This window comes from Phoenix dactylifera, chromosome 3, assembly GCF_009389715.1.
Source record: "Phoenix dactylifera cultivar Barhee BC4 chromosome 3, palm_55x_up_171113_PBpolish2nd_filt_p, whole genome shotgun sequence".
NCBI classification, from domain to species: Eukaryota; Viridiplantae; Streptophyta; class Magnoliopsida; order Arecales; family Arecaceae; genus Phoenix; species Phoenix dactylifera.
This window is the reverse complement of record NC_052394.1, coordinates 4,025,435-4,052,136: the sequence shown is the minus strand read 5'-3', so window position 1 is coordinate 4,052,136 and position 26,702 is coordinate 4,025,435. Positions and strand designations below refer to the sequence as shown.

The following is a 26,702-nucleotide window of genomic DNA, read 5'->3' as shown; positions in this document are numbered from 1 at the left end:
GTTGTCTAACCTTTTTTTTTTTTTTAACTATATTCGATGGTCTTGTTGCAATCAAAATATAATCTGGATCATAAGTAATTGTCTTACCATAGTAGCTGAAAAATAGCTTTAATTTATTGCAACCAAAGCACTTCCATGACGGTTTGGGGGGGGAGAAAGATATTATGGACGTTGCTAAATTCATTGCAGAACGCTCCAGAAGAAATATCTTTAACGAGTTATCGAATTGAAGCCTTGATGGACATCCGATAACTCAAAGCTAATCAACCTAACGTGTTCGAGTGCATACCAACTTTATTTGGGCTCCAAAATGTGCAGGTGGTCCGCGATTATAGCAGATTTGTCGAGGATTCCAAACGAAGAACATCACAATTTTCCTGTTTGAAACTAGCAATAATCTTCTCCTCGGAAAGGTGGGGGAACTTTAATTTTTTTATATATAAGAAGAAAAAAAAGCAATAATCTCGAAGGACAAGGTATTACATCTGCCGGGTTTCAAATCGTCACATTCTTATGTGGCCTTATAAAGTTTAGAAGGTTTGATCCCACAATTTCATGCAACAAAAAGCTTTCCATTCCACCTGACAGAAAAGACACTTGGGAAGTCCTAGGGGAGCCTGACCAAATGCAGAGGCTGAAAAGAAGAAATACGACTATAGAGATCAACCTTGGGAAAGAGTTTATTATATCTCAGCAGCTTCTACACTCAACAGGTGGTTAGGTGTATGTTTATTATATATTATCATTCTTTCCACAATAAACTCTTAACAGTAGTTTCACAAATCACTATCCATCTACAAATGCATATCCAAAATTTTCGAGTACCAAACTTGGGGAGACTGTATGATTACAATATGCACTAAATTTGTTTTCAGTAAGGTGCCTGATTATTCATGAATGGATAATTTTATTATAAATGTCAATGCTATATTTGTAGCTAGTTCAGGATCGATAGCAAGATAATAACAATTAAATCTGCCTCTGAGCTGCTGTCTATAGGATATCCCCCGCATGATCATAGGAAAATTTGTTGTCATTTCTAGAATGACTTTGCTCCAGATAACTCCAATCTCAATGCCCAAGATTGAGTCATGAGGGTTGATAGAAATAGCATTCTTCAAACAGCCCCTCACATCATCTGCAAGAAAAGATGTAATTACTTTCTAGCTGCCTCGTGTACTAGGGAGGAATTTAAATATTATCTTTTTTACTTTAGAATATAGTGGTTATTCACCACCACTCAGGTTTGAACCTGAGACCTCTCACTTGGAGAGGCGGGAGAGGGAAGTACCAACCAATGGAGCTACCAGCTCTTGGTGGGAACGTAAATATTATCAGTGAATTTCTCATATTAGCTCTTATCTTGCCAATGTTAATCTCCTTCAAATGTGAATAGCGCCACTTTCAAACCATTGACATAATACCAAATATCATGAATGAAAATCGATAGGGCAGATTATAACTAGTTTGTCGAGCTGCTAGTCTAAATTTGAACTTGCAGATTGATAATCATGAATTTAAGTTTTCAAAAACCTTTTTCTACAATTTTCTTAAATAGTTTTATCAGTCCTGAGAACCTTCATAGCTCAACAAAAATTGGTAATGATATTAAAGCTGGGTTGTTCGTATCACCGAAAAACAAAGCAGGGTTCTCTTTGATTTATCCAATGGAAAATGCTGAAAATGAGATCCAAGCAACTAAAATATGTTCATACCGGTAATTTTAGCATCAAAGCTAACAAGGACAGTTTTTCCAATCCATTCATATTGCTTTGTCTCATCCATTTGGTTGACTTCATAACTTACATCTTAGTTTCTTAAGTTCTATATCCAGTCTTGTTCATTTGCTTATTAGTGTATAAACATAAACCCTACCACAGAACTTAGAAATCAATTATACAATACCTATACTTTAGACAGCTTCACTAATTCAACGCTAGAGGTTTCTTGTCAAGCTATTGCATAAGATAATACATGATCATAATGCCTCTACTATCTATGAAACAGCCTCGACATGCAACACCTTGGCATGTATAGCATTGAAATTCATAAAGGCCACTAACTCAATGCCTGGTGATGCAGCACTTTACTTCAAAGGATAAAAATTATATAAAGAATGGAAGCAGTTTCCACCCTAACATATTGGATGCAAAGAATAGCTTTTCAATTGAAAAGAAAGGCACAGAGGCCCTTACCATCAAAGTTATAGATTCTGCCTCCTTAATTCAAATAATTTCGAACTAAAAATTGATTTTATTTTAGGAGTAGTTTGGTAGCAAAAGGGGCAGCACAAAAGGAGGAAGACTGATCTCAAATTTTACTCTTAACTATATATTTCGAGTTCCATGTTTCTTGGAATATTTTATATGCTTCTAATACATTAAACATGGTTTAGAATCAAAATTTGCATCTTTACAAAATTATGAAAGCCACTATAGCAATCTTATGGTACACAACAGTGCTCTTCAGAACAAGGTTGGAGTTTCGCACAAATCAGATCCACTTCCCGAACCAAACCGTAACTGACATTAATTTTCACTTTCGATCAGTTTCCACCAGTTTCAGTCGGTTTTGGCGAGTTTTGGCCAAAACTGGCCAAAACTGTTAATTTTTATTTTTAATTTTTTGTTTCACAAGTAGATATGTAAAACACTTTCTGACATTCATCAATACAATTCTACCACACATTTACTTAAAGCTCTAATGATCTAATCCATGTTATTGTCATCTAAACTTAAATATTGAGGTAGGTAAGATATCAGATACAATCTTGTTGTGTGATTTATGTTATAAAGAGCACTGCAACTGTGGATGGTAAAGATGTTTGTGCATGTTTAGGAGCTTTGATGTTATTTTGGAGAGTGAGATATGTACTTAATTTTATGTTCTTGGATACTTGTCAAGGCTTTAAGCCCCGGTGGGACGGAGGGCATCCCAACCTTCCTGTCATGTTCTTGCGAGAAAATGGGACTGAGAAGGGGTCGAGACTCCGAAACTGAAACTCATCCATGCTGGGAAAAAAGAAATAAAGGAAAGATAGAAAGGAAGGAAAGATGAAGAAAAGGAAAAGTGAAAGGAAAAAAGAAGAAAAAGGAAAGAAAGGAAGGAGGAAGAAAAAGAATAAAAGGAAGGGAAGGAAGGATCAAAGCAAAGAGAAAGAAGGAAAATGAATGAAAGAAAGAAGGAAAGGAAGGGTTAAGAAAAAGAAAGAAGAAAAAGGAAAGAAACAAATGTAAGAAAAAAAGAAGGAACGAAGGAAGAAAGGAAAGAAATAAGAAAAAGAACGAAAAGGAAAGAAGAAGGGGAGAGAGATGGATGGTACCTACACGATTTTCAACCAGGTCTACCACTAGGACGAGGTAGGACAGTGCGGCATCCCATTCCATAGACAAACCAAGATACCCCTGTCCCATGAGATTTAAAACTTGCTTGTCTTATTTGTTTATGCATGATTGAGTGATATTTGTATTTTATTTAATATATGAGTATGTTCATATAATATGATTGATAAGTTAAAGCTTCAATGAAATTTAATTTCATCTCTAAACTACCCAAATAATATAAATTATGACTCCAAATGATTAAAATAAACTAAAATGCTTAAAATAACTTGTCTTGATTTTTTTATTTTTTCCCTATTTTTTTGACTGAACTCCAAAACTTTATTGGCAGGACCAAAACCGAAAGCAAATTTTAAAACTTTGCTTCACAATTTATACTTCACATGTCAGATCCTTTTCAATATAAACTAAAAAGGTAATCATACCTTAAAAAGATCACCAAATATGCCTTGTAGTCCACTTCTCCGTCGTACTCCATAAAACTTTTCCGCAATTTCATCTAATAACTGCAAAATTGCAAGTCATAAAACATGTCATAGTCAGGCAAGTTGAATGATTAGGTAATACATTCAATAAAGATATCGGTCTATTTAAAGTTTCACTATAAAAGTTTTTTATATTCCCAATAAACACCACAAAATGCTTAAATAATAAGAAGCCTTTTTTGACTATGTCAGATGATAATGGTATACATGGTAGAGCCTTAGCTTGTAAATTGCTAAGCGTGCCATGGTCTTGTGGAAAAAGAATTGACAAAAAAGTATCCTCTTCTAGCAAGAAAGCTATTTGCTTGGTATAAATAACCCAAATGGGAGGTCCCCCGATTGCATGATATGACATTGCCATCAAACGTTTCCTATGACAATCGTGCTATGAAGCCAATTGCACTATATTGGTCTTAAAAAGTATCAAAGGGCCTGACAAAAGTTGTCTCACAGTGAAGGATGGGTATTAATGTTGATAGTCACCTAGAATTTCAAATTCAAAAAGTCAATAAAATTCTCTCATAGGGCCTCGTTAGATTGATGTTGTATTGGAAAACCTTGGAATTTTAACAGAAGCCAAACTTTGAAGAGAGAAAACATACTAAATAATTATTGAAGATCAAGCAGCTCTCCACTCAAACTAGCAACCACCAATAAATGGCCCTCCCAGCTATGATATGACTTGATCTGGTAGAAATCGCACAATGTGGCTTAGAGATTTTGAGAATTCATTCCTAGTCTTTCTTGGTAGATCAATGGAAAAAGCTCTAGTTCTAATCATTAAGGATCTTACCATTTAAAATTTAATCTGAAAGAGATGCCAACTTAACTACTCATAAGATCAATGAGAAGTTTCAAACTTTCAATGGTTTCAATCCTCCAAATGTATCCAGTGGCTTCTACCACCTAGAGTTACCCTAGCAGGTTGTTTGCAATGGTGACTTGCCTACTTTTGGAAGCAAGGTCGGCCGAACCGGACCGAACTGCCCGGTTTGGCCCATATCGAACCGACCCAGTTAGGGACTGAGTCGGTTCGCCAATTAAAAATCGGAATCGGCTCCAAACCAGCCAGAAACGGATCCGAACAGGCCAAAACGGATTCCGAACCAGCCGGAAAGGGCCGAAACCGAACTAGCCGGATTCGCACCAAGTCGGCCCGGTTCGGAACCAAGCCTCCTCTTTCTTTTCTTTTTTTGTTAAAAGATGTTGGGAAGGCCCTACGCAGCCCGGAGCATCTTATGGATCGAATTTTGCTGCTAGCTTATTCGAATGGACCCCTTCACAGCCATTTTATCAGCCAGATGACACCTCTCAAAGCCAGAGCTTCAATGAGAGATCTGAGAGTGCTTATAACCCAGAGCGCGTTCCTTATGGGATAAACATATAAGACTACAATGCTGCTTGGTTAGAGAAGTGGGTTGATCTGCCTTCTGACTATGCTAATGATTTGGATATCTACAAAAAGCATCGCCACTAGATGAGATTTTAGATATCGGCATGTATGTTGTACTTTAAATATATGTAATTGATTGTATTATTTTATATTTTTTAAGCACCAGTTGATTTTAGGATATTTCATAGTACTTCTATATTGCATGCAACATCTTACTAATCATTTTATATTTTGTATCACTTTAAAACAATAAGATGCATCATTTAGGTTAAACCAGGATCATAAAAACATCAAAAAAACATAAAAAAAATCAAATTAGACTTAAAATTATTGAAAAAGTTGAAAAATATTGATTACCAATTAATTGGACTTGAAAAACTCAAAAAAAAAAATAGCGTGATTGACGTGCCCAAGCGTACCATCCGTATAGTACCAGTTCGATACCGTACCGACCCGTCCGCCGACCAATACGAGTCCCGATACTGATTTGGCATATCCTGTTTGGAAGATTCCTTGTATTAAGCACACTCTCCTCAGAAGGCCAACAGGTTCATTCAATTCAACTGGTTTGATGCCTTATCACATTTCAAATGACTCTAAACAACATTCTGAAATTCTTCCGATTCTAAAATTGATGCCTAGCAGCATATAAGAAGATAGGAGCAACATTAAGCTTTGTATCGAACTATATGCACATCTATTGGTCCCATACTAGAAGAAATTGTTCCAACTATTTTAATACCATTATCAAAGTGATTTTTTGGGAGTATTGCACCATGAGATCAAAACATTCAACCCCCCCCCCCCCCCCCCCCCCCCCCAACACACACACAAAGACAATGGCTTTCGGTGCTCAAATTAAAAGGCAAGAAGTAGAAGTATATTTGTTACCACAGTAAGGCCAGGGACATTAGTGAAGGTAGTGGACCAACCAACAGGTATAGGGAGGCAAAGATGGGACTTGAGATCTGATGTTGGATATTATGTTGAACAAAGGAATGATGCAAGTAGGGGGCATTTGATGATGAAAAGCACTTCAAAGATGCTAGTCAAGATTACCGACTTCACTACACTTGTGTTTGGAAATATGACTTGATTGAAAGACATGGTTCTGCAGACCAAATTTCCTGTTCATAATCCAGATTTAGCAAAAATTATGGATCCAAACACCCACTTGCACAATATTCGAACTCATTCCTGAGGATCCCACTGTTAATGAATTTTATTATATTATATATACAGGAAAAAAGGATAAGTACTGCCATTATAGCTTCCCCTAATCTACCTTTTAGTGACACTTGTACAAGTAACAAATTGATTATTAAAAAAAAAAAAAATCAAGCAGACATGCTATTAAACCAAAAAACTTTAAACCAACAATAGCTCTGCTATTTGAGAAAATAAAAAAATTACCTCATCAAATAATGGTTCCCGGTTAATACTTGACTTGTACTTCTGCCTTAATATCTTAAGAAGTGGAAAAGCATCCCTTTCCAGCCTGCTTAATATGAAATCAAATACAAAAATCATGATTGTTTGTTCTCACACCAAAGCATCAGCATAGATAGATACAAACATATACAAAATAGTAAAATAGACACTCATTTTAGAAAGGGAAGAGGATTCATGCCATGGACCATGATCTAACTTATATTTACTATCATAAAGAAAACTTCCAGCAGTGGGGCCCATGCATCTCCACCCCTACTTTTGCATCTCCACCCCGACATATTTGGTTTCCATATGCGTCTCGAGTGGACTCCTTGGGCACCGCCTCTTCCTGGTCTGATTTTGTATTGAACCATTTTTATAATGAATAGACCCCTTTATTTACTATGAAATGATAAGGAAGCGAAAGAAGAGAAGTACACAAGGGTAATCAGGAAACATACTTATTAAATCAACTCTAAACAATTTTGAGATCACATCCATTAACAAACGCTCTCCTCTCCTAAATAATCAGCATGCACTGCGTGCAGTCTAAAATATCTAAAGTCCAGAACCATGCTTTTTAGAAATCATTGATCTGTACATCAAGCAGGCAAAAAAGCATATGATTTTTGGTCTCTAGATATTTTGGATGTTAAAGATCATGATGAAAGGAATAGATACTAAATAACATCGTTCATTCTGCCTTGATCTTATTGAAGACCTCAAACATGCTACAAGTTCTCTCTCTCTCTCTCTCTCGCATAGAAAGAGTTGCTAGGATGCGTTCAAGTGCACTTGGCCCCAAATGCATCCTAGTGGAAATAATGATGCACCTCTCAAAATGAAAACCAACATTGTTGATCATGATCTATGATGTATAAAATACCTAGAGACAAAAAATCATTTATTTTAGAAGTCTCTTGCATATACATCAAGTGAGGTATGGTATGTTATACACTATATAATTTACAAATCTAAACCATTGATTTTCATCTAAATACTTTAAAACATATATAGATCAATTTTCAGCTAATTTGGATGCTTCTAGACTATAAATTAAATGAAGATATAACATCAAACTAATAACTTGGTCATTTTTCATCGATTATATACACAAATAAAAGATGTCAAAACTGTGTAATTTTTTGTTTCTAGGCATTTTATGTACCATAGATCGTGTTTAATGGTGTCGATTTTCATTGTGAAAGGTCCATCATTGATTTCCACTAGGAAGTATTTGGAGCCAAATGCACTTAAGTGCATCCTAGCCTAACTCTCTCTATATATGTATATTTATGTATGTACATATGTGTGTGTGGTGGGGGGCGTGGGTGTGTGTACGTGCATATATGTGGACATTGGATAGACTATACTCATGAGATTAAAGGGTATCTAGTCCACTCAAAAGAAAATCAATAATTGGGCACCCAAATCGAAGATTCATTCAGTTGATCATTATCTGTATCACTAAAATGCCTAGAAACTAAAAACTCAAATGTTCTAGTGGTCTAACTTATGCATCAAGTGGATGCAAAAATGCATGGTTAAAATGATCTGAAATCATGTTTTGCTACTAATATATGCATTAAACTAATAATTTTCAATCTATACATGTTTTATCATGTGTGGACTATGAACAATAGGGTGGATTCTCAATATGAATGCGTTATCATGTACTTTAGGATACTAGCACAATGAAAATGGTTCAAATTTATGTCTACTTGATGCATAGATTAGAGTCTACCAAAATATATGATTTTTTTACTTGTACGCATTTTTAGTAATATAAATCATAATCGATGGTATGAATCTTCGATTTGAGTTCTAATTATTGATTTTGAATCAGAGAGGAGTGGATACCCTCTCCTCTTGAGAGGAGAGTAGACAATCTTTCTCTTTATAATATATGTATGTATATTATAAATTTACTTCCTCTAAATCACTTACAAACCCAAAATCGTGTGCCTCAAGATCCTTAGCCTATACATCAAGTGGTAAAATTTGGGTAGTCTCGTGCCATTCAAATTGTCCACTTTTGACCACTTGCGCATACACCAAGGGTCTCAAAATCACATCATATTCGGCTTGTAATTGGTCCAGATGTAGTAGATCATCAATATCAGACCAGTCTTTGGATTTCCCCTAACTAAGAGCCGACTTGAAATCCAATCAACCGGATCCTAGTTTGCCTCTCTCTATATGTACAAAAACTTATGTATATATATTATATGGGCAGTTAATATTCTACAGGTCAATAAGAAAAATATTTTAATATGTATAGACATATCAACAGCCATATGAAATTGCATCAATTCAAACATCTAGTAGCATCTTGGCAAAATAGCAATTCTTGAAGGATGTTTAGGTTACAAAATTTGGGGCTGAAACGATAAAAACCAAAGAACATAGTGGCAAGTGCATGGGCAAAGGACAATACTCTTGCCAGGCAGTCTATGATAGATATGTCAACACTAGTTCACAATAGAGTTATTTCACTTGAAAATTTGTTTCATTTATGCAAGTATATGACTAGACATACTAATAATCATCTTGAAATTGTTTTAGATCATATTATGGCATATATAATCTAGTTTTATATAAAAGAACACCTAATAAGATTTAGCAATTAAATTTGCACTATCATATCTTTTCTCCTCATTGTTTTTTTAAAATTTTCAATTCCATAAACCAAAAGTATGTCATTTCAGTCAGAACACAGAGATGGATCCATTCACTATTCCACTTCATGTGAAGTACACATAAGCTAAAGGAACTGAAGTCGTCGGCAATTCTATCAGTTTCTCTTTTTCTCTTTTTTTTCTCTGCATTCCTTGTCATCTATTTAAAAATTATAGGTACACAAAATATATATCTGTAATGTAGTTTTGCCTAGATCATCCCATCTTGAACACTTAATATGAGAAGAGCAACATTCCTACCTTAACAAGACCTAGATTTTGTTCTTTCTTACATGAAAAGATATATGTTTCTTCAAAAGTTCACTACTTTAAATTAAAAAAGGAAAAGAAAATGGAGAAAAATAATTTAAGCTTTAACAAACTGCAGGCTTTCATTTTCAATATTGCAATCTATGCATGAAGTTGTTCATCTGTTTTCACATAAAATGGCACCGCCAACTGACTTTCAGATATCCTTAAAAATGATCAAGCAGAAACAGGAAACAAAAAAGACATACGTCTGCAGAAGATACTCGATAAACTGGGTCAAATCTGAGCGGGGAAAATCAAACTGTTGGGATTCCAGTTGCTTTTTAAGCTCATCCGTGAGGTAATTGGCATCTCTCAGGTTCCCTTGTGATAGGTACCTATCAAGAAAAGGATGATTACTAAGTAATACAGTCCTAGCATATAAAAGTTCAAATTAAGATGTCGACAGATATGCTTAACCAATGTTTCAGCGTGCAGGTTCCTGGCACAGGTAATGCACATTTTTCCTTGTTTATAAATTATATTGTACATCTGCTTTGTTACAACATTATTTTATATTTTCCAGTTTCTTGAACAGCCATGTAATCAAGGATGTCATGATACTTGCACCAACCAGGACATATTCACTCAAGGTAACACTGACATTAGACTGTGCAACAGAGGTGCATAACATCAAGAACCATGGAGAAGTATCAAATATCAAGAAAACTTACAGTAGGACTGCACGTGCAATTGCGGCATCATCTTCCCCAGGATAGCACTATAGACATCCAAAAGTTTGGTCACTTAGAACATCCTAGACAAATGTAATGGAAGGATAAAACAAAGGTATAAAAGATAGATGGAGTTGCATTCTCTTAGATATGAAATTGAGGTCAAGATGCATCATGACCAAGAAGGCAATGCTGCACACAAAAAAAAAATGCACATGCACACGTGCAGACACATATGGATGCATACACACGCAAATGTATAGACAAAAATAGAGAATGAAATTAAAGTCAGGATCCTCATCCATTCAATAAACCAGGATATTTTAAATCCAATGGATAATACAAGCAATGAAGGCCTAAACAGCCAGATGTATGTTGGAATATAAGAACAAAAATTACCTGACATGTTAAGTTGAAGGGACAAAATTCAAATAATCCCAAGGTACCAAAAACTTGTTTCCTATGTTTCTCGAGTCGCATTAAAAATATTACAAGCAATTATAATATGGAGATGTAATTCATCATTCTTACTAGAGTTAAAAGATAAAAAAGATAAAAGTTTCTTATAAGATAAGTTTTTATGGAATGTACACGATAGCGTGTTTTATTCAAGCGATGAAATAAGTAGATGAGATTAGCAAAAAAAAGTGCTAGGTCAGTTTACGGGAAAGGTCCAGACTTTACCTTGCCCATAAAGTTCACTAGGGTGGAAGCAAACTTCTTTGGATTACTTCCACGAACAAAGTGGCTAGAAACTTTAATTATGTCCTGTAGGGTAGCATCCAATTTAGAGATCATAGTACCAACAAAAATAACAAGCAAGGGATAAAACTTCTTACCATTGGTAAGTGTTGAGATATCAATAAAATATAACTTGTAATAATTGTTCTTTGTTGAAAATTGTAGTCTGTACTTCAACATACCAGCTCAGGAGATTCAAAATATAAATATTCAGCCAACATATAATGCAACTGAGCAGATCCATTTTTGTGAGCCCCAAACTGTGCTGACCACCTACGAAAGGATAATCGTCATTAGTAATGTAAGTGCATACTCAAAATACCTTAAAACATGCTTAAGAAGTAGAGATCCCATAATTTATATTAATAAAGCCTAGAAAGTTGGGGAGGGGGAGGAAGAAATCGAAGGGTGTTTAGTAAAAAGGCAGAAGATGGCAAATTGATATATCTTGAAGTCAACATTATTTTATGTGAGCAGATGATTACATATATATATATATATATATATATATATATATATATATATATATATATATATATATATATATATATATAAGATCTAGATGAAGAGATCTTCAGAGACTTCATGATCCCCAGATACTATCCACCAAAGATGAGAAAGTTATTGAAGTCCGGATGCACCTTCAGACAGTCTCAGGTTCAATACAAATTAATTCTTCCAAAAGATGTGGAATCCACCTTAGAGGCAGGCTGTGTTGGCTAGCGGACATGCAGCCCACACCAGGATATATGTGTGTGTGTGTGTGTGTGAATGTGTGTTCGTGCACGTGCGGTACAACATTACTGCCTTAAGAGAGATAGTTAAGCATGATACTTAAAATGTAGTCTTACTCTTGCATTGTTGATGTTACCGCACACTTCTTTCTAGCTTTTTGTGCCAAGGACCCAAAACGCAAAAAGAAATTTGGTTATAACCAAGCAGTAACAGTAACCATGAAGCCTTGTCTTAACTGTTGGGGATCAGTTATATCGAATTGGGATTTATAATATACTTTGAGATTCTTTTTTACAAGTTGCCATCACCTCAACCATCCACCACTTCCATTTGGCTTAAAACTGCATTAGTAAACCATGCAATCTCAGTATTGCAAACTGCAGATTCACTTTAGCCCAAAGATGTGAGTCAGCTAAAAGATGCTACAATGAGGTTTTTGTTGAGCAAAAGGAACTAGCTATAAACTAGTCTTTCTAGGTAATATAGGCCCCATATGCATGTGTTGCCACTCAAGAATCCAACTTCCTCTCCATCAAGACCATTATTATCTCTTCACCAAGAATGTTGACAAAGGTTGTTATAACACTAGTATTTCAAACAATATGAAGACTTACTTCCATGATTTGCTATGTTAATTCACCTAAAGAACTATGTTCTTTGAGCCTCCTTTTAACATCTTGAAGGCTCTTTCAAAAAAACACAAAAAAATGAAAACCAGGATTGCAAAACTTGACTTAAAATAGCATGCAAACAATAAAACAAAAGCACTGATATCAGTGAATTTTAAATTGACAACAAGAAATAGCAACCAACCTACCTAATTGCAGCTTTTAAAAATGATGAGCAACTCTCAACACGTACTTTTGCTGCCATCAGAGCTTCCGAGAGTTTTTGCATGTCATCATCATCATCATCTAGCAACTTCTGTGGGAGAGGTATCTTTGGGAAATGCTGATAAATCTTCCTGAGACGATCTAAAGAGAACATTCCAGTCATAATTGCAGATAGCTAAAAAGCCTACAATAGGCAAAGATATCCATATCCGAAAACATTGCATGAAATGAGTATATGTTCTCAGTTTTAGCACCTAAGAGAACTCTATAATATTGATCTATTCCACATGAGATGGCTATCAAGAGATATTGGTTTTGATAGAAGAGGCAGAAAAAACTTTAAGAAAAAGTTGAATTATTCAGCCAGAATGTAATGTTTTTTAGAATCACGAGCCATCGATATAGAGAACCCAACGAACTAATTCGGCAATTCAGGTAGTTCATGTGTAAAGTGAGCCAAAGATAGTACTTGGATGCAACTTATGAACTTAATGGAACAGAAGGGTTCATCCCAAAATTGATGACCCAGCATTTGTAAGACACGGAAAATGCCCATAGTTAGGTGATAGCATAGATATAATCTGACTTTTCAATGAGTAACTAGCAGAAAGAATAAAAATGAAATGGCAAGACTGCACAAGCTTATGAAGAAAAAGAAGACAGGTATTTTATAGCACCACCTATATAAAACAAAATATACAGGAAAGTGGAGAATCTCCATTTCAACCCTCACTTTTATTTCTAGAATCCTCTTCGCTGGGAGAACCTTAGCCTTATCTAAAATTTGAGCACACTCCTCTGAGAGTACCATGTTCAGCACCTAGCCATGGGACCTCTAATCAACCTCGAGATAACGTGCAATGCAGCATGTTTGTTAGAGGCTAACTGGAAGGAAGTTGCAGGAAAAGATTCAAGGAGTAGAAGAATGCAGCATCAGGATCTCAATAAAGGGATTATTTCACAGTTAATGGAACATTAACTACCACTAATACGAAACAAAATATACAGGAAATGAGTGGAGGACCTTCTTTCAACTCCCATTTTAATTATAGAATTCTCTTCGTTGGAGGACCTTGCTATTCTCTAAATTTCTTTACAGCTCAAGCAACTCAGCACACTCCTTTGAGAGTACCCTCTTTGGCTCCTACTTGTGGGACCTCTCATCAACAAAACATAATGTGCAATCCAGCATGTTTATTTAATGCCAACTGGAAGAACTGTGCAGTCAAATATTTTAAAGGTAGAAGGATGCATCATCTGCCTCTAACTTCAGAAGTCGCCTCAAGAGGCTGGCTTATGTTCAATACAGATTTAAGAATCCCAGAAAAGGTACCATCAGACATCACATAATATATTGTTTTCTCTTATTCCAGTAATTATTCCAAATTATTACCTTTCTCAGTTGTGCTTCTTCATCTACAAGCTGCAAAAGCCACTTACAAGGGACGAGCAAATTCGTCCCATTCAAATGTTTACAAGACCAGGCTCATTCAATGGCTTGAGTTTGCAAATATGATCCCTAGTTTAACAAGCAAACAGTTTTTACATCGAGCTTGTGCCTTCTAAAGGAACCTTCTCCTAAAATCTTGACCATAGTAGAATTTACCCCAGAAATTGAGAAAATCAAATGAAGTTTAAAGTTGAAAGGGTTAATATGACCAAGGATAAAGTGAATCTGAACCCGTTACTGACCAATCCCCTTTACATGTGGTCCCATGTGGCAATTTTCTTCTCCAAACTTCCGCATTTAAAAACTTTTAAAAGGCCAGGCCAAGCATGTTAAGGATGACCGTCAACGTTGCAATTGAGATCACCAGATTGATTTTCCACCACTATATTGTCCAAACATATTCAAGCTTTAGAGGATTAGGTAAAATATATTTCCTGATATGCGGTAATACAAAGTAGCAAATCACCAAATTTGAGGCTAAATATTTGATCATTATCTATGTCCGATATTACCGGTGTCTCATCTAAATTGCAGATTAGTAACAGAAGATTTTTTCTTGAAAGGACAAAGAACACAAACCTATGAATTGGACTCTAGATAACCATATCTACAAATATTGTATCATGTTACCTATCGATGGTGAAACCCTTAGGTTAGCCCTAGCTTCCATGACCATTTATAGAACTTTATTGCCAATAAGCCATAAAACAACAGCCCAGGACATCGATGCAACTAGCCCAATTTCATCTGCTCAAAATTAAATCTGGCCAGGTTTGTATAAAGCAGGTAATCAGTTCCCAAAAGCCTTTGTTATCTACAGCATATTGGTTCTAAATGGTACAAGCTTATGGGGCCTTTTCATACATCAATAAAGTTAAATCATATGAGTAACAACAAAAAGGGCAGTAAATGACTAGATACATACTTCAATTAAAATAGCACTCAGCCCAGTGCATCATGCAGCTACAAGCTAACATGTTAAATGCAATGAAATCAGTGTTCCTATCCACATAATTAAAAGCAGAACGATATCAGCTAAGTTGCACCAGCAGAAAAGAACCTGACCCAGAGTTTCTTCGCTATAGGGTATCTTTCCCTTGAGAAGTGTTTCCACGAACAAGACAGCCAGTTCAGCCCCACAAGTAACCTGCAATAACAGCAAACAGTAAAAGACAAAAAGGTCCAATTTTCAGTAGGAGATTGTGAAAGCAATAGAAAGCCTCCATTGACTCAAATCAGTTGAGCAATAATTAATTTCATTCCAATGTGCTATTTTTGGAAAAAAATTGAAGGCTGCAACAGATCTCTGATATTTGCTAGGACTACTTTAGGGAGGATAGGACATCAACAGATTATAAGGTCAAATGAAGGCATATTCCAAGAAACTGTGACAAAAGTAATGTAGAGCTCAAAAGAAAGAGGGGAGAGGGAGAGAAGGAGGGAGGCGGGAAGAGAGAGAGAGCATTAGATGGTGAGAGGAAGGAGATAGCAACATTAAATACTGCATATATTCAAGTTAAAACACGATTTAGCATTTCAAAGTTCAAAGGGGACAATATCATCAAAATTGTTGCCCACTAGGAATGATTGTCCAAAGAACGAACTTAAGCGAGTTAACCATTGAGAAACTTAAGTTAAGAGAAAATAAGGGGAGAAGCAAGAGGGGTAGGAAGAGAGAAAACACCACATCTTGGAAATATGAGTTAGATGTAGCTCCGAGGCCATAAGGAGTCTTGATATAAGTGTTCTAGAAATTCAGAAAACACACCAAATTAAGGGATCTCAGTGTTCACACTTCACTGATTCCCACACACAAGAAGAAAGAAAAATTGAAATTTTCTTGTCTCATAACTCTAGTTAACAAGGCAGGCTTTGCATAACTAATTATTTGTAGTACATAATCTCGCTTATAACACTGAAGCTTTTTGAGAGGTACACTATTTTTTTATGGCATAAAGAGGCCTATGCATAACTAATTATTTGTAGTACATAATCTTGCTTATAACACTGAAGCTTTTTGAGAGGTACACTAGTTTTTTTATGGCATAAAGAGGCCTATGCACAAGTACTTTCAAATATGAAAAGAGAGTCTGAATATTTAATAAGGTTGACTTGTGATTGAAAGATTCCCAATTTGATAGAAAATTTCTTCTATGTGATGGGAAGAAGAAACTGGGGAACCAGCAACGGTTGTAGATAAAGCCCTCATAACGTTTCTTTAAAATTATCTGGGGAAGCTGAAAAGGGTACCTCTTCCCCCTTTTTTCCTTTCATCTGTTATAGAATTTTTTGAGTTCAACAGCGAATTGGAAAATGTAGATTGATTTAAACTCAGTGATAACAAAAAAAATAGATAGCAAAAGCATAATACATGATGGCACAATTATAAAATTGTATTGCATTGGTTAATCATATTTCAACGTAAATGCTGAATGGATAAGAACTCTTCAATAAGCATAATAAAGGAGAATAGAAGATGCGGGCTTGTTTGTTTACCTAGTTAATTCGGGCGTAAGATGGTGAAACTATTGACTGTCCCTACTTTACCCTTCCTATGCAAGGAAAAAATAGATAGAAAAAGTGGTCCCTTCATCAGAATGTTATGATGAGATCGATTGCTTTAGCCAATTTGTCAGCATGTGATTTGCAGATTGTTTATAGTAGTGGAAGGAAGTTACCATGACAATGGTCATTATGATTAGGATAAAACTAGCACCGGCCAAAGATAAGTGACTACAATATTGTCATGCCAATTCCACTACTATCATTGCTCCCTCATATGGAAGAGGAGGCTAGCAAGACCAATTAACAGTCGCCAACTATCTATCTTATAATTGTTTTAGTCACATGACCTACAGCCGAAGGTAGTTGGTACTTTACATGATGTAGTAAGAATATTGTGCTGGCTCCCGTCCTGCATGGACATGATATATAAATCCTAAATGATTGTATAAATCAGTTTCCACTTCCAACTCATGGTCCATAGTTGCCTATTCAAAAATTATGGTGACAAATATCCTTTTTAGTGGATCCATTAAATGCACTGACAGAATGCATCGTCTAAATGCTTGATGAGTGCCATAGAGATTGCTGAATTGATTACTGCCCCCTTTGCTGCTTGTTGTTAGGGCAACGAATGGTACGTTGCTTTGGCTTTATCCTCATTCTCTTAATGTTTTTCACCTCGTCAGTTTCTTCATGAATAACATTTCCTTTTTCTCGCTGAAAGTCATAATTATAATTAATTTTCCTTAAGAACATTATATTTAACATAAGTTCATAGGGAAATATCTTGTCAGATTTTTTTGTACCATTAAGTAAAATATATCACCAAAATTAATAGTGTCAAAGAATCTATCTATGATCTACCAAGAGATGATAGACCAGCTCACTGGTTGTCAAGTGGATCTTTTATTTACGGAGGTATTCCAAAAAAAAAAATGTCAAAAAAATAACCTGCCCATGCTTCAATTGGATCAAAGCGCCTTCCTGAAGGAGATCCAATGCTTCGGAATACTTCTGAACAGCTATATATCTGCTACAGAAGATCAATATCAGCATCAGCACAGATTTAACAACTGATCAAGTAGAAAAGATCATCCATGACCCAGCTGCTCCTTTAAAGCCACATCATAAGACTAAGCTGGATACACAATTTTTATTTATTTTTAAAATAATAAACAGTGCTAAAATTAGCAAACACACTCATCAATATTTCAAAACTCTTATATGATAAAAGTTAAAACCAAGAAATCGCATGCATTCGAATTCATCTCAACCATGAGGAAAGCTTGTAGTTTTAGAAGCATCGAGATGAAGGACTGAATACAACCAGTAACTCCATACCTTGCACTTATCGTCATCAAAAAAAAAAAAAAAAAAAGACCTCATACCTTGCACTAGATGACTTGTATACCTGTTGGGCCGCATAACAATTCCCATCCTCCACCATCTTCTCCAACTTCTCTATAGTCTGCAATTACAAGACGGTGCAACTAAAATCAATCAAACTTCATTTCTTGCATCTACCCTCGATATCCATGTGGAGATACAGAAGCAAAAGAATTACAAAAATCAAAGTTTCTTCAAAAATTTTATAAAAATAAAAAAGTTATCATGATCAAGAATTTCCGGGCAATCTTGAGGATACCTACACCAAGAAAAATAAGGTGTCGAAAAGAAACATAAAAGTTATTTCAGATTTTACTGCTTCTTTCTAATACTTTTCGTTCTTCTTGGTCCCGAAATCAATTTCGCCCGATCCAATGCCTTGACCTAAGCCTCAAACCCAGGACCCCAGATCCCAGTCTCATTATGGGCTAAAATTCTCAAAACCCTTTATCACGAAATAATAAACCCTTGGTACCCAAAAGCAGGTCCAGTCTCCTTTCTTTTTAAAAGAAAACTTCCAAAAATAACAAAGAAAAAGAGAAAGAAGAGAGAGATCGAAAGAAAAGAATCACCTCTTGCGGAGGAGGCAATTCCCCTCGTCGGACTCTCGATCTCGACATCTTCCCGAAGCCCCAGATTTCCCCTGATTCGAAGAGGACGAGAAGAAATCGTGGAGGAAAGGAGGCAGACGAAGGCGAGAGCTCGGTGTTTGAGAAAATGCTCTCTCTCCGAGAGATCGGTGTACGAGAAACTGCGCTCCCTCAGACGGGGGTCGCTTCGTTTGGGAGCTCGCCATTTATATAGCACTCCTGTTCGGCATGTGCACTACACGTGCAGAGGATAGCCGCTCGTAATGGAAATGGCACAAATCATAAAGCAAGAATGCATGGCCCCGATGATGTTACCTTTTTGTGCACGTGCTCAAATTCTTGGTTTTGGGAGGAATCAAAATATTCTGGATAAGCTGGATTATCAGCGCTGTGATATACCAGCAAGTTGAATTGGCTATCAAGGGATTATACAGGGTAGATCTTACAGGCAACCTTAGAATAACAACCTGAAAGGATAAAATTGTACTGCATTTATGGAGATCAAAATAGGGACGTGGCATATTTTTCTCTAGTTCACCATGCAGCAGGATGTATGTACAATGCTTCCTGAATGCATGCCTTTTGAAGACCATTAATACTATGTGCATGGCGTCAGGTTATTGATGTTCGTGCAATGTTAATGCATATAATATATTTTTATATAGTAAATGTTGTTGAAAACATATCTACTTTTCTTTTCTTTTTTTTTTTAATTTGATGACCTATGAACTTGGAAAGTAACCAGATAGATGTATTCCTGAAATTTCTACTGAAATTGCTGTATGCAAAGTAACTCTATATTTTGTATGACCTATTTTAGTAAAACATTGTATCCACACAGGCCCGAGTTATGTTGTTGTTCTTGGTTGCGAAGGAGCATCTCCATGGAAATTAAAGCGTTAAAGGATGGCTTTGTCCATGCAATGCTATACTGCAAGGCAACTTGGAATGTGCATGCAGTGAAAGCGCATTTAGTATGGGGGTAATCTATTTTCGGGGCTAGTTTGATTTGGCATATTGGCAAGATCCATCCATTCAAGATATTTGTTCTTTGATCTTTGGAGGTGTATCTACATGCATGTAATTTGATGTCATCCATTCTTTAGAGGGGGAAAAGCTCATGACCTAGTCAAGAAAGAAGCATAACTTAAACTCTAAATTGGCTCGAAGTACCTATAATCAAGTTTTTATTTAATGAATTTATTTTTTCCACCCAGGGTGAAGGGGTTGAGGAATTTGGCGAGGATATTTCTCATATTCTTTTCTTTTTCTTTAACCATTCTAGGTTGAGAGACAAAAGAGCATATTCCCGTGAGGTATCTGATGGGAAAATACGCTAATCATTTGACATAACTTTCTGAGGAAAAGGGCCCACCCATCCACATGGGATTAAGAGGAGGTCACTGAGCATCACAATCCAATAATTTTATCAACAGCATTGGTGGCTGAATGGCTCTTTCTTTTCAAAATCGAAATTCCATCCAATTAAGATAAACCTCTAGAGATCCAGTCCCACAGTCCCAATATCCATGGATCATGCAAAATCTGGGGACGTTCCTAGTTGCATGACTGAAGACTCCAGTTCCACATTCGATTGAAGAGAATGTTACGGGACAACCAGTTTGAGAACATCAGCAACCAAATTACCATGAATTGTTTATTAGGAAAGATTAAACTAAAGTTTAATGGGAGAAAGGAAGGAGTTTTACCGCCTCCCTCCAGTTGAGGGTGAAAAAGGGATGAAAAGGCCATAACAGAGGGGAAAAAAATCAGAAAAAGTTAAAATCCCAGCTTCGTTCTGGCAATTGAAACCGTTCCCTCGCTGTTGGAAATCTCCTACCAAGCACCAACAATCTCAAAATAAACATGACGAATCACAGCAAGTTTCACTGCCTTTTCATTGACGAGAACTACCTCCCAACATTACATCAAAACCTCCTCCCTTATATTATTTAAGTATGATGCAGGAGTCCAATTCAACTGTATTCTGTATGACTGTACCAAGGATAACACCCATTCACCAATTGGATCGATTAAACAAGAATGTCTTTAGGGCCTTCTAAATGGAATTAGAATCCATGATAATTCTGGAGTCTTGAAACCTTTACATGAGAAGGCAGTAAAGGCAAAATATTGAAATTAATTATCATATAGTCATCAAAACTTTCAATTCTCACAACAAACAAAATAACGAAAGCAAATGCCTCTCAGCAAAAATGTGTCCTGGTTTGGATCGATTAAACAAGAATGTCTTTAGGGCCTTCTAAATGGAATTAGAATCCATGATAATTCTGGAGTCTTGAAACCTTTACATGAGAAGGCAGTAAAGGCAAAATATTGAAATTAATTATCATATAGTCATCAAAACTTTCAATTCTCACAACAAACAAAATAACGAAAGCAAATGCCTCTCAGCAAAAATGTGTCCTGGTTTGAAGGCCTAAAAACTCTCACTAGACTTACCCACAATAACATCTTCATGCACTCTCGGTCACAGGATATTCAAACACCACATCTTTCCCACAGAGCTTGCGGTAGACTCCACTGAATGTCTCCAGCTTATATTCCGTGTTGTTGCGTTCCTTTGGGTCCAGAAAAATCTGTCACAAGAAACTCGTTACCAATTTTGTGCAGAAGTTTACATGGAGCTGCAGCTAAGTTGTGAAATCATGCAAGTTACCATCATAAATGATGATTCACAGGTTCATATTGGATATCATATCAAATGTAGCATTCTTAAATCAGAACCTCCTAGTAGAGCAAAATAGACTTTTATCTGGCAAGATCATCATGACAAGGACGCAGAAAACATCTTTAGAAAATTTTTTTAATGCTTTTTCTTTATCAAGATGTCTAATGAATCTTATCAACAGTGTAATTACTATAGGCAGGTCTCGCCATTGGCAACCACACAACCAAAGAAACAGTTTGTCAATTTGGCTAGTTTTACATGCATAAAAGATGTAAAACCATCGGACTTGCATTCTTTTGATGACATTAAGAAATATTATCTTAACCCGAAGAACAGACTCAATTAACTGCAACTAGAATGTCTAATAACATAAGAAAAATCAATCACAAAATAACCTCTCACCTTGATGATCTTGGATCCATCCAAACGATATCTTACACGCTTCCCGACAATTTCTGCTGGGTACACGACATCTTCCAAAGTGGCATCATGAACAGCAGTGAGGGTGCGACTGCGAGGGCGTACAACAGCTGAACCTTTTTTGGGTGGCCTCAATATCCTTCGTGTTGCGATAAGAACGACATCCTACCAGAGAAGCATAGTCATAACATGACAAAAACTCCCTTCTGAGTTTAAAAAACATAAAATAAATAACAAGAACAACAAACATACAAGAAACATATACACCTATTTTATTTGAAGGCCTCGTAGGAATCCAAAATATGCAGAAATTGAAGATAGAGAGCTAGGATAGACAAATTATCTGACCATCCTATGCAATAAATTTGCAAGATTATTTTTTTGTTGTGAGAAAGCAAAATACAGGATGACTTCACAAATTTTTTTATTTTCTTTTGAATATTAGAAAAAAAATTTGCAATTGAAATTATGAGATAACAGCAATCTGCAACTCCATGCATTGGCCTTTCATAAGAAAAAGCATATATATTGGTGCAGTAAACTGCAAAGAGTTGTGCCATTTCAACCGTCTGTTACAAAGAGAAATCCCTAAAAATATCTCAACCATGTTTGTCACAAAGAAGTGGAATCCTTAAAAACCAAGACTTTCAGAAGAGGTGACTAATGAAGTTGCCTAATTATTCCATTCTCTCCATTTCACTTATAACTACAGAGAAGGCAATATGTTGAATAATTATCAAAACCATTCCAAGTATTATTCAATTTATAAAACCCAGTCTACCAGGTTGACCCTCTATTGCTGAAGTTGAAGTAATCTAATAATGAAAAATGTTGTGAGGACACATATGGAAACCATTAAGACTTTGGCACATAAGCATCAGCATACAAAACAAATTGATCTAAGAAACAAACATAGTTACAAACAGAAAAACACTTGTCATTCAAAAATATGTTCAAACTTCCAGTTTATTTAGTTGTAACAACAAGCAGTTCGATTTCCAAAGTCAAGAAACACTGCAAACTGAAAAGGGAAGTCTCACCTTGCCACTGAACTTCTTCTCCAACTCTCTTACCAGCCTCAAATGAATCTTCCTATATGCTTTCCGAAGTCTGTAGGGTACGTGTATAACAACAGCTTTCCGGTTGCCAGCTACATCCATTTGACTGCACAAGTGACCAAATACAGTCACAAACAAGTTCTCTAAGCATTTGTTCAAAGCACTCATGCAATACAAAAAACCACACTTACACTGCCGAATTGATATAAAGGTCTTTCAAGTCACTCTTCAGATCCTGGTTATGGTTCTCCAAATCAAAAAATGCCTGCAATAAAATAACAAACTTTTACAATCTAAAAGCAGAAGCTTACAAAATTATAATTAAATTTGTGCATAACTAACCTGCGCAACAGTCTCCTCAAACTCAGTGGGCTCTACGCCCTTGTCCTTCTGAATTTTCTTCCTTGCAGTAAACATGTTGATTGGTCTAAACACTTACACCAACAAAATGGAATAGCAGAAAATCAAAGTCAAGAACTAAAATATAAATAATATAATGAAAAACCGACATTCTTAAACATATTTTAACCCTTCAAAGGAAAATGACTGCTTAATTAGAATATCTTGCAAATCATCTATTCAATATGCGATCGATAGCCATGACACCTCCTATAAATAATGGGGATTAAGTACACCATAATCCAACAGCAATGGACAAGCCCTCGAATATGATTTTTAATGGATTAATGTATATCTATAAGAAAGTTAAAAACGAACCGGAGCGTATCAATTCCATGTATCTTGGGCAAAGGAATCATTACATCAGCATGAATTTTTACAAAAATAACCAGTATATTCGTAGCCAAACCCACCAATGTTACGCATGAATATAGAGCTATATACGCGCACACACACTAGAGCACACACACTAGAGTACAAGATGATATAGACTAATAATATGATTTCCATTAAAAACCGAATAGCATGCATTTTACAAATCGGAGATAAAACCATATACTTTTAAAGTTTCATAAAAGAACCTTAACATCTTAAACGCAATTATAGTTTACTATGAATAACAACATAGTTTGATCCTACGAGCATCAACAAATCCAAACGTTGATGGTGCGATAAAATGGATACTTCGATAAAATATACATTTTGTTCCACATCTAAGCATGCACCACATCGATAACATGTTTAAAGAACCCGATTTTTCTTATTTTATTCTTAATTTCTTCCTGCTCACGGTCTTCTACTGCGTTGAGATCCAGAATGAAAACAGCATTGCATCAAATGACACAAGAACTAGAGAAGAAAACAAAACTCTGAAAATCAAGAAACCAGCTACGCAAAGATTGAGATCGATTCGCATTAGGCCTAGATCCGGGAAAGAAAACAAAAACAAGGACAACCCTAGTTTGTGGGGAGAGGGGAGTACCTTGGGGGTTCGAGGAGGGCGAGAAGCCGAGAGACAGACGGAAGGAGAACGCAGCGGTGCCTAGGGTTTCTGCTCGAACCAAGTCCTTTAAGAAGGCCTCCGGCTTAGGTTATATGTAATTCCATTTTCACCCTTGCGCCTTATTAAGAGAGTGTGTGCTCGATCGGTTGAATCTAGGCCGTCCAACATCCTTGTCGATCACGGCGCTCTAAACGAGATCGAAAGGCTGTGAACGGGCAATTAACATGTTGATTTCATATTTCACTTGGACGGCTGCGATTCAAGGTGTGATGCTCAGTAGACTCCTCCCGGGCTTTCGCATTCAAAACTAGGCTATTGTATGGTTCATGAGTTCTCATTACGTTATTATCTATGTATACCTCTAGAAAGTGTGTCGATTCAGGAAGATGAATACTTAGAGCGTTAGAAAGTGGAGGTTGCTTGTGGAAATTATAATCTATTTGTTCGACCGCATTCGTATGATAAAAGTATGGATGGAAATGTGATGATGATACTTTCCATCTTTTCTACTATGGAGAGATCGGATCCTTGGCCTTGTCCAGCCTTCCTCGTATTTGAGAACAATCGAGAAGTAGATGCCATTGCAAATTCAAGACTCTAGTGAAAAATATCATGTATTGGGAAGGATGGAGGACTAAATGCCATTGCAAATTCCAGACTCCTGTGAAAAATCATCATTTGTTATGGATTTTTGCCTCCTCTGCGTACCAATCCAAGTCACCTTTTATTGTGGCATTTCAACTATATCTTTTTCCAAAGATTATCTAACTTTTTGAGCAACATATGGAACCTTTCCCTCTCACGTAGATATATGATCATGCTAAATTATATCATGCAAGAAGTAATGGTTGGTCAACCCTCAATTCTGAAACATGTTTTGAGTCTTCTTCCAGTTGATGAAGTGATCAGGAGCGTAGGGGACTCTAGATTTTTTTTTTTTTTTTTTTTGTGGTCCCATCAAAGGCAAGCCTGAAAGTGAAAACAGCTAGAATCTCTTAAACTTAAATCCATAAGTATCTACGTTGATTAGTGCATAATAACTGTCATGAGAAGTGAATATGAGAGAAGCATTAGAGCTCCAATAAACCAGCCAGCGGGACTGATTGATTCCCTTAAATGTTAAGAGAGCTCGTTTGCAATTAATAGACAAACATTCATGAAAAGAATGTGAGATAGCTTAGGACCATCACTCTTGGGCTGGTAAACATGCAAATAATTCTGTCTCAACAGCAAAATTGAGGAATACTGGAAGCACTTCAGAGAATAATATGAAATAAAGATCTCGTCTTTTTATCTTACCTAGGAGTTGTTTATCACAGATCAACGGTTTTTTGACTCGAGAAATTTGTTCTGCTCAAACATGATATGCTCGTAATGCTTAGGTTTCTGATAGATGAGTTCAGAAGTCAGTGTTGCACAAAAGGATCTCTCATTTTATGAAGTAGATTTGGTCAATTATATTTGGATGCGATGCAGGAAATTTAAGCAGGAAGTTCTTGTACAAAGTTCCCATTGACTAACGACTGATCAATATGTACCATTAACTATCATATTGGTGCAAGAAGGAATGCTGGAATGAAAATGATGCTAGACAAATTCTTGATGAGTTAGATGCCATTTAATGCCTCTCTGATTTTGGACAAAAAGACATGCGTAGATCATATTTCTAAGTTAATATAGAAGGGCAAAGAATCCATTCAACTTAAGAAAAATAATGTGCATGATATCTTTAATGGTTCTAGTGAGACCCTCTACTTGTTAGAAATTGCAAGGAGTTTGTGGCACTTGACATATAACCAACAAGTATTGATAGGATATAGAAAAAGGGCATGGTGAGAGTTTGTTGCTCAACAAAAAGAGAGGCTCATAATTTTTAAATTTTGTATAGAAAGGCTCACAAGGTTTTGTCCAGATCAAACATGGCAAGAAACATGCTGATAATTTTAGTTCAGCGCTTATTGATGACACTAGTTCAGGAGTTCACTAGCACGAAGAAAAGAACAAAGGGTTATAAGAATCAAAGAGAAGTGCATCAATGAACATGACTATTATAGTAGAATGCCTTGTTCTGTTATAGATCTCATTACCTGACTTCATGTAAAGCCTTGAGCACTATCCTGCTAATAACGTTTACAAGTTTTCTGGAAGATTATCACACAGAATCTGGATCGCCCTCCTTCTTATACCATGTTAAGTACGCATATCTATTGCGAGACAACTGCTACATCTCTCCCTGACATTTGTATGATTTGCATCATCAACAGAGATGCTGAGGAGAGATTGAAGTAGCTATCGTTGGTTGACGACAGATATATGTATCTTTCAGGATACGTACGTGTATCTTCCATGAAAATGCAGGTGCCACTCTTTTGTATGTCTGTCTTGGATTGGCGCTACTAATTGTTACAATAAATATGGAGGATTGTGCCATCAAAGATGAAAATTTAGTATAACAACAGGGCTGTGCATTGCAACGAAGTTGAGCAAAAAGGAATGGGAAGAAAAGGAAGCAGTTTGTGAATGGTACCCAGTAATTCGCAATTTTTTGCTGAATTTTAAAAGATTTCTGGACATGCGCT

The 26,702-nt window shown here is 36.2% G+C and overlaps 2 protein-coding genes across 5 annotated transcripts; both read right to left on the bottom strand.

Annotated features, from left to right (window-relative positions):
• Positions 1 to 724: 724 nt before the first annotated feature.
• Positions 725 to 18,742, bottom strand: LOC103717489 (Golgi to ER traffic protein 4 homolog). Of its 2 annotated transcripts, none has more exons than XM_008805910.4 (12): positions 18,534 to 18,742; positions 17,964 to 18,043; positions 17,527 to 17,605; positions 15,136 to 15,217; positions 12,605 to 12,761; positions 11,235 to 11,325; positions 10,996 to 11,079; positions 10,312 to 10,358; positions 9,847 to 9,975; positions 6,633 to 6,717; positions 3,767 to 3,847; positions 725 to 1,138 (listed from the first exon to the last, which is right to left on the bottom strand). In XM_008805910.4, exons 1-12 carry the CDS (start codon positions 18,579 to 18,581, stop codon positions 1,130 to 1,132), a joined length of 972 nt encoding a protein of 323 aa, XP_008804132.2. In that variant the 5' UTR covers positions 18,582 to 18,742; the 3' UTR covers positions 725 to 1,129. The 2 variants fall into 2 exon arrangements, with proteins under 2 accessions (XP_008804132.2, XP_017700775.2); XM_017845286.3 differs by having other exon boundaries at positions 17,987 to 18,043.
• Positions 18,743 to 20,549: 1,807 nt separating this feature from the next.
• Positions 20,550 to 24,208, bottom strand: LOC103717488 (40S ribosomal protein S7). Of its 3 annotated transcripts, XR_005510933.1 has the most exons (7): positions 24,103 to 24,208; positions 23,064 to 23,155; positions 22,913 to 22,986; positions 22,704 to 22,827; positions 21,646 to 21,828; positions 20,974 to 21,151; positions 20,550 to 20,769 (listed from the first exon to the last, which is right to left on the bottom strand). XR_005510933.1 is itself a non-coding variant. In XM_008805907.3 (6 exons), the coding sequence occupies exons 2-6, from the start codon at positions 23,136 to 23,138 to the stop codon at positions 21,029 to 21,031; spliced, it is 579 nt and encodes a 192-aa protein (XP_008804129.2). In that variant the 5' UTR covers positions 23,139 to 23,155; positions 24,103 to 24,208; the 3' UTR covers positions 20,851 to 21,028. The 3 variants fall into 3 exon arrangements, 2 of the variants coding, with proteins under 2 accessions (XP_008804129.2, XP_008804130.2); XM_008805907.3 differs by lacking the exon at positions 20,550 to 20,769 and having other exon boundaries at positions 20,851 to 21,151; XM_008805908.4 differs by lacking the exon at positions 20,550 to 20,769 and having other exon boundaries at positions 20,851 to 21,151; positions 23,064 to 23,148; positions 24,103 to 24,198.
• Between the last annotated feature and the right edge of the window lie 2,494 nt (positions 24,209 to 26,702).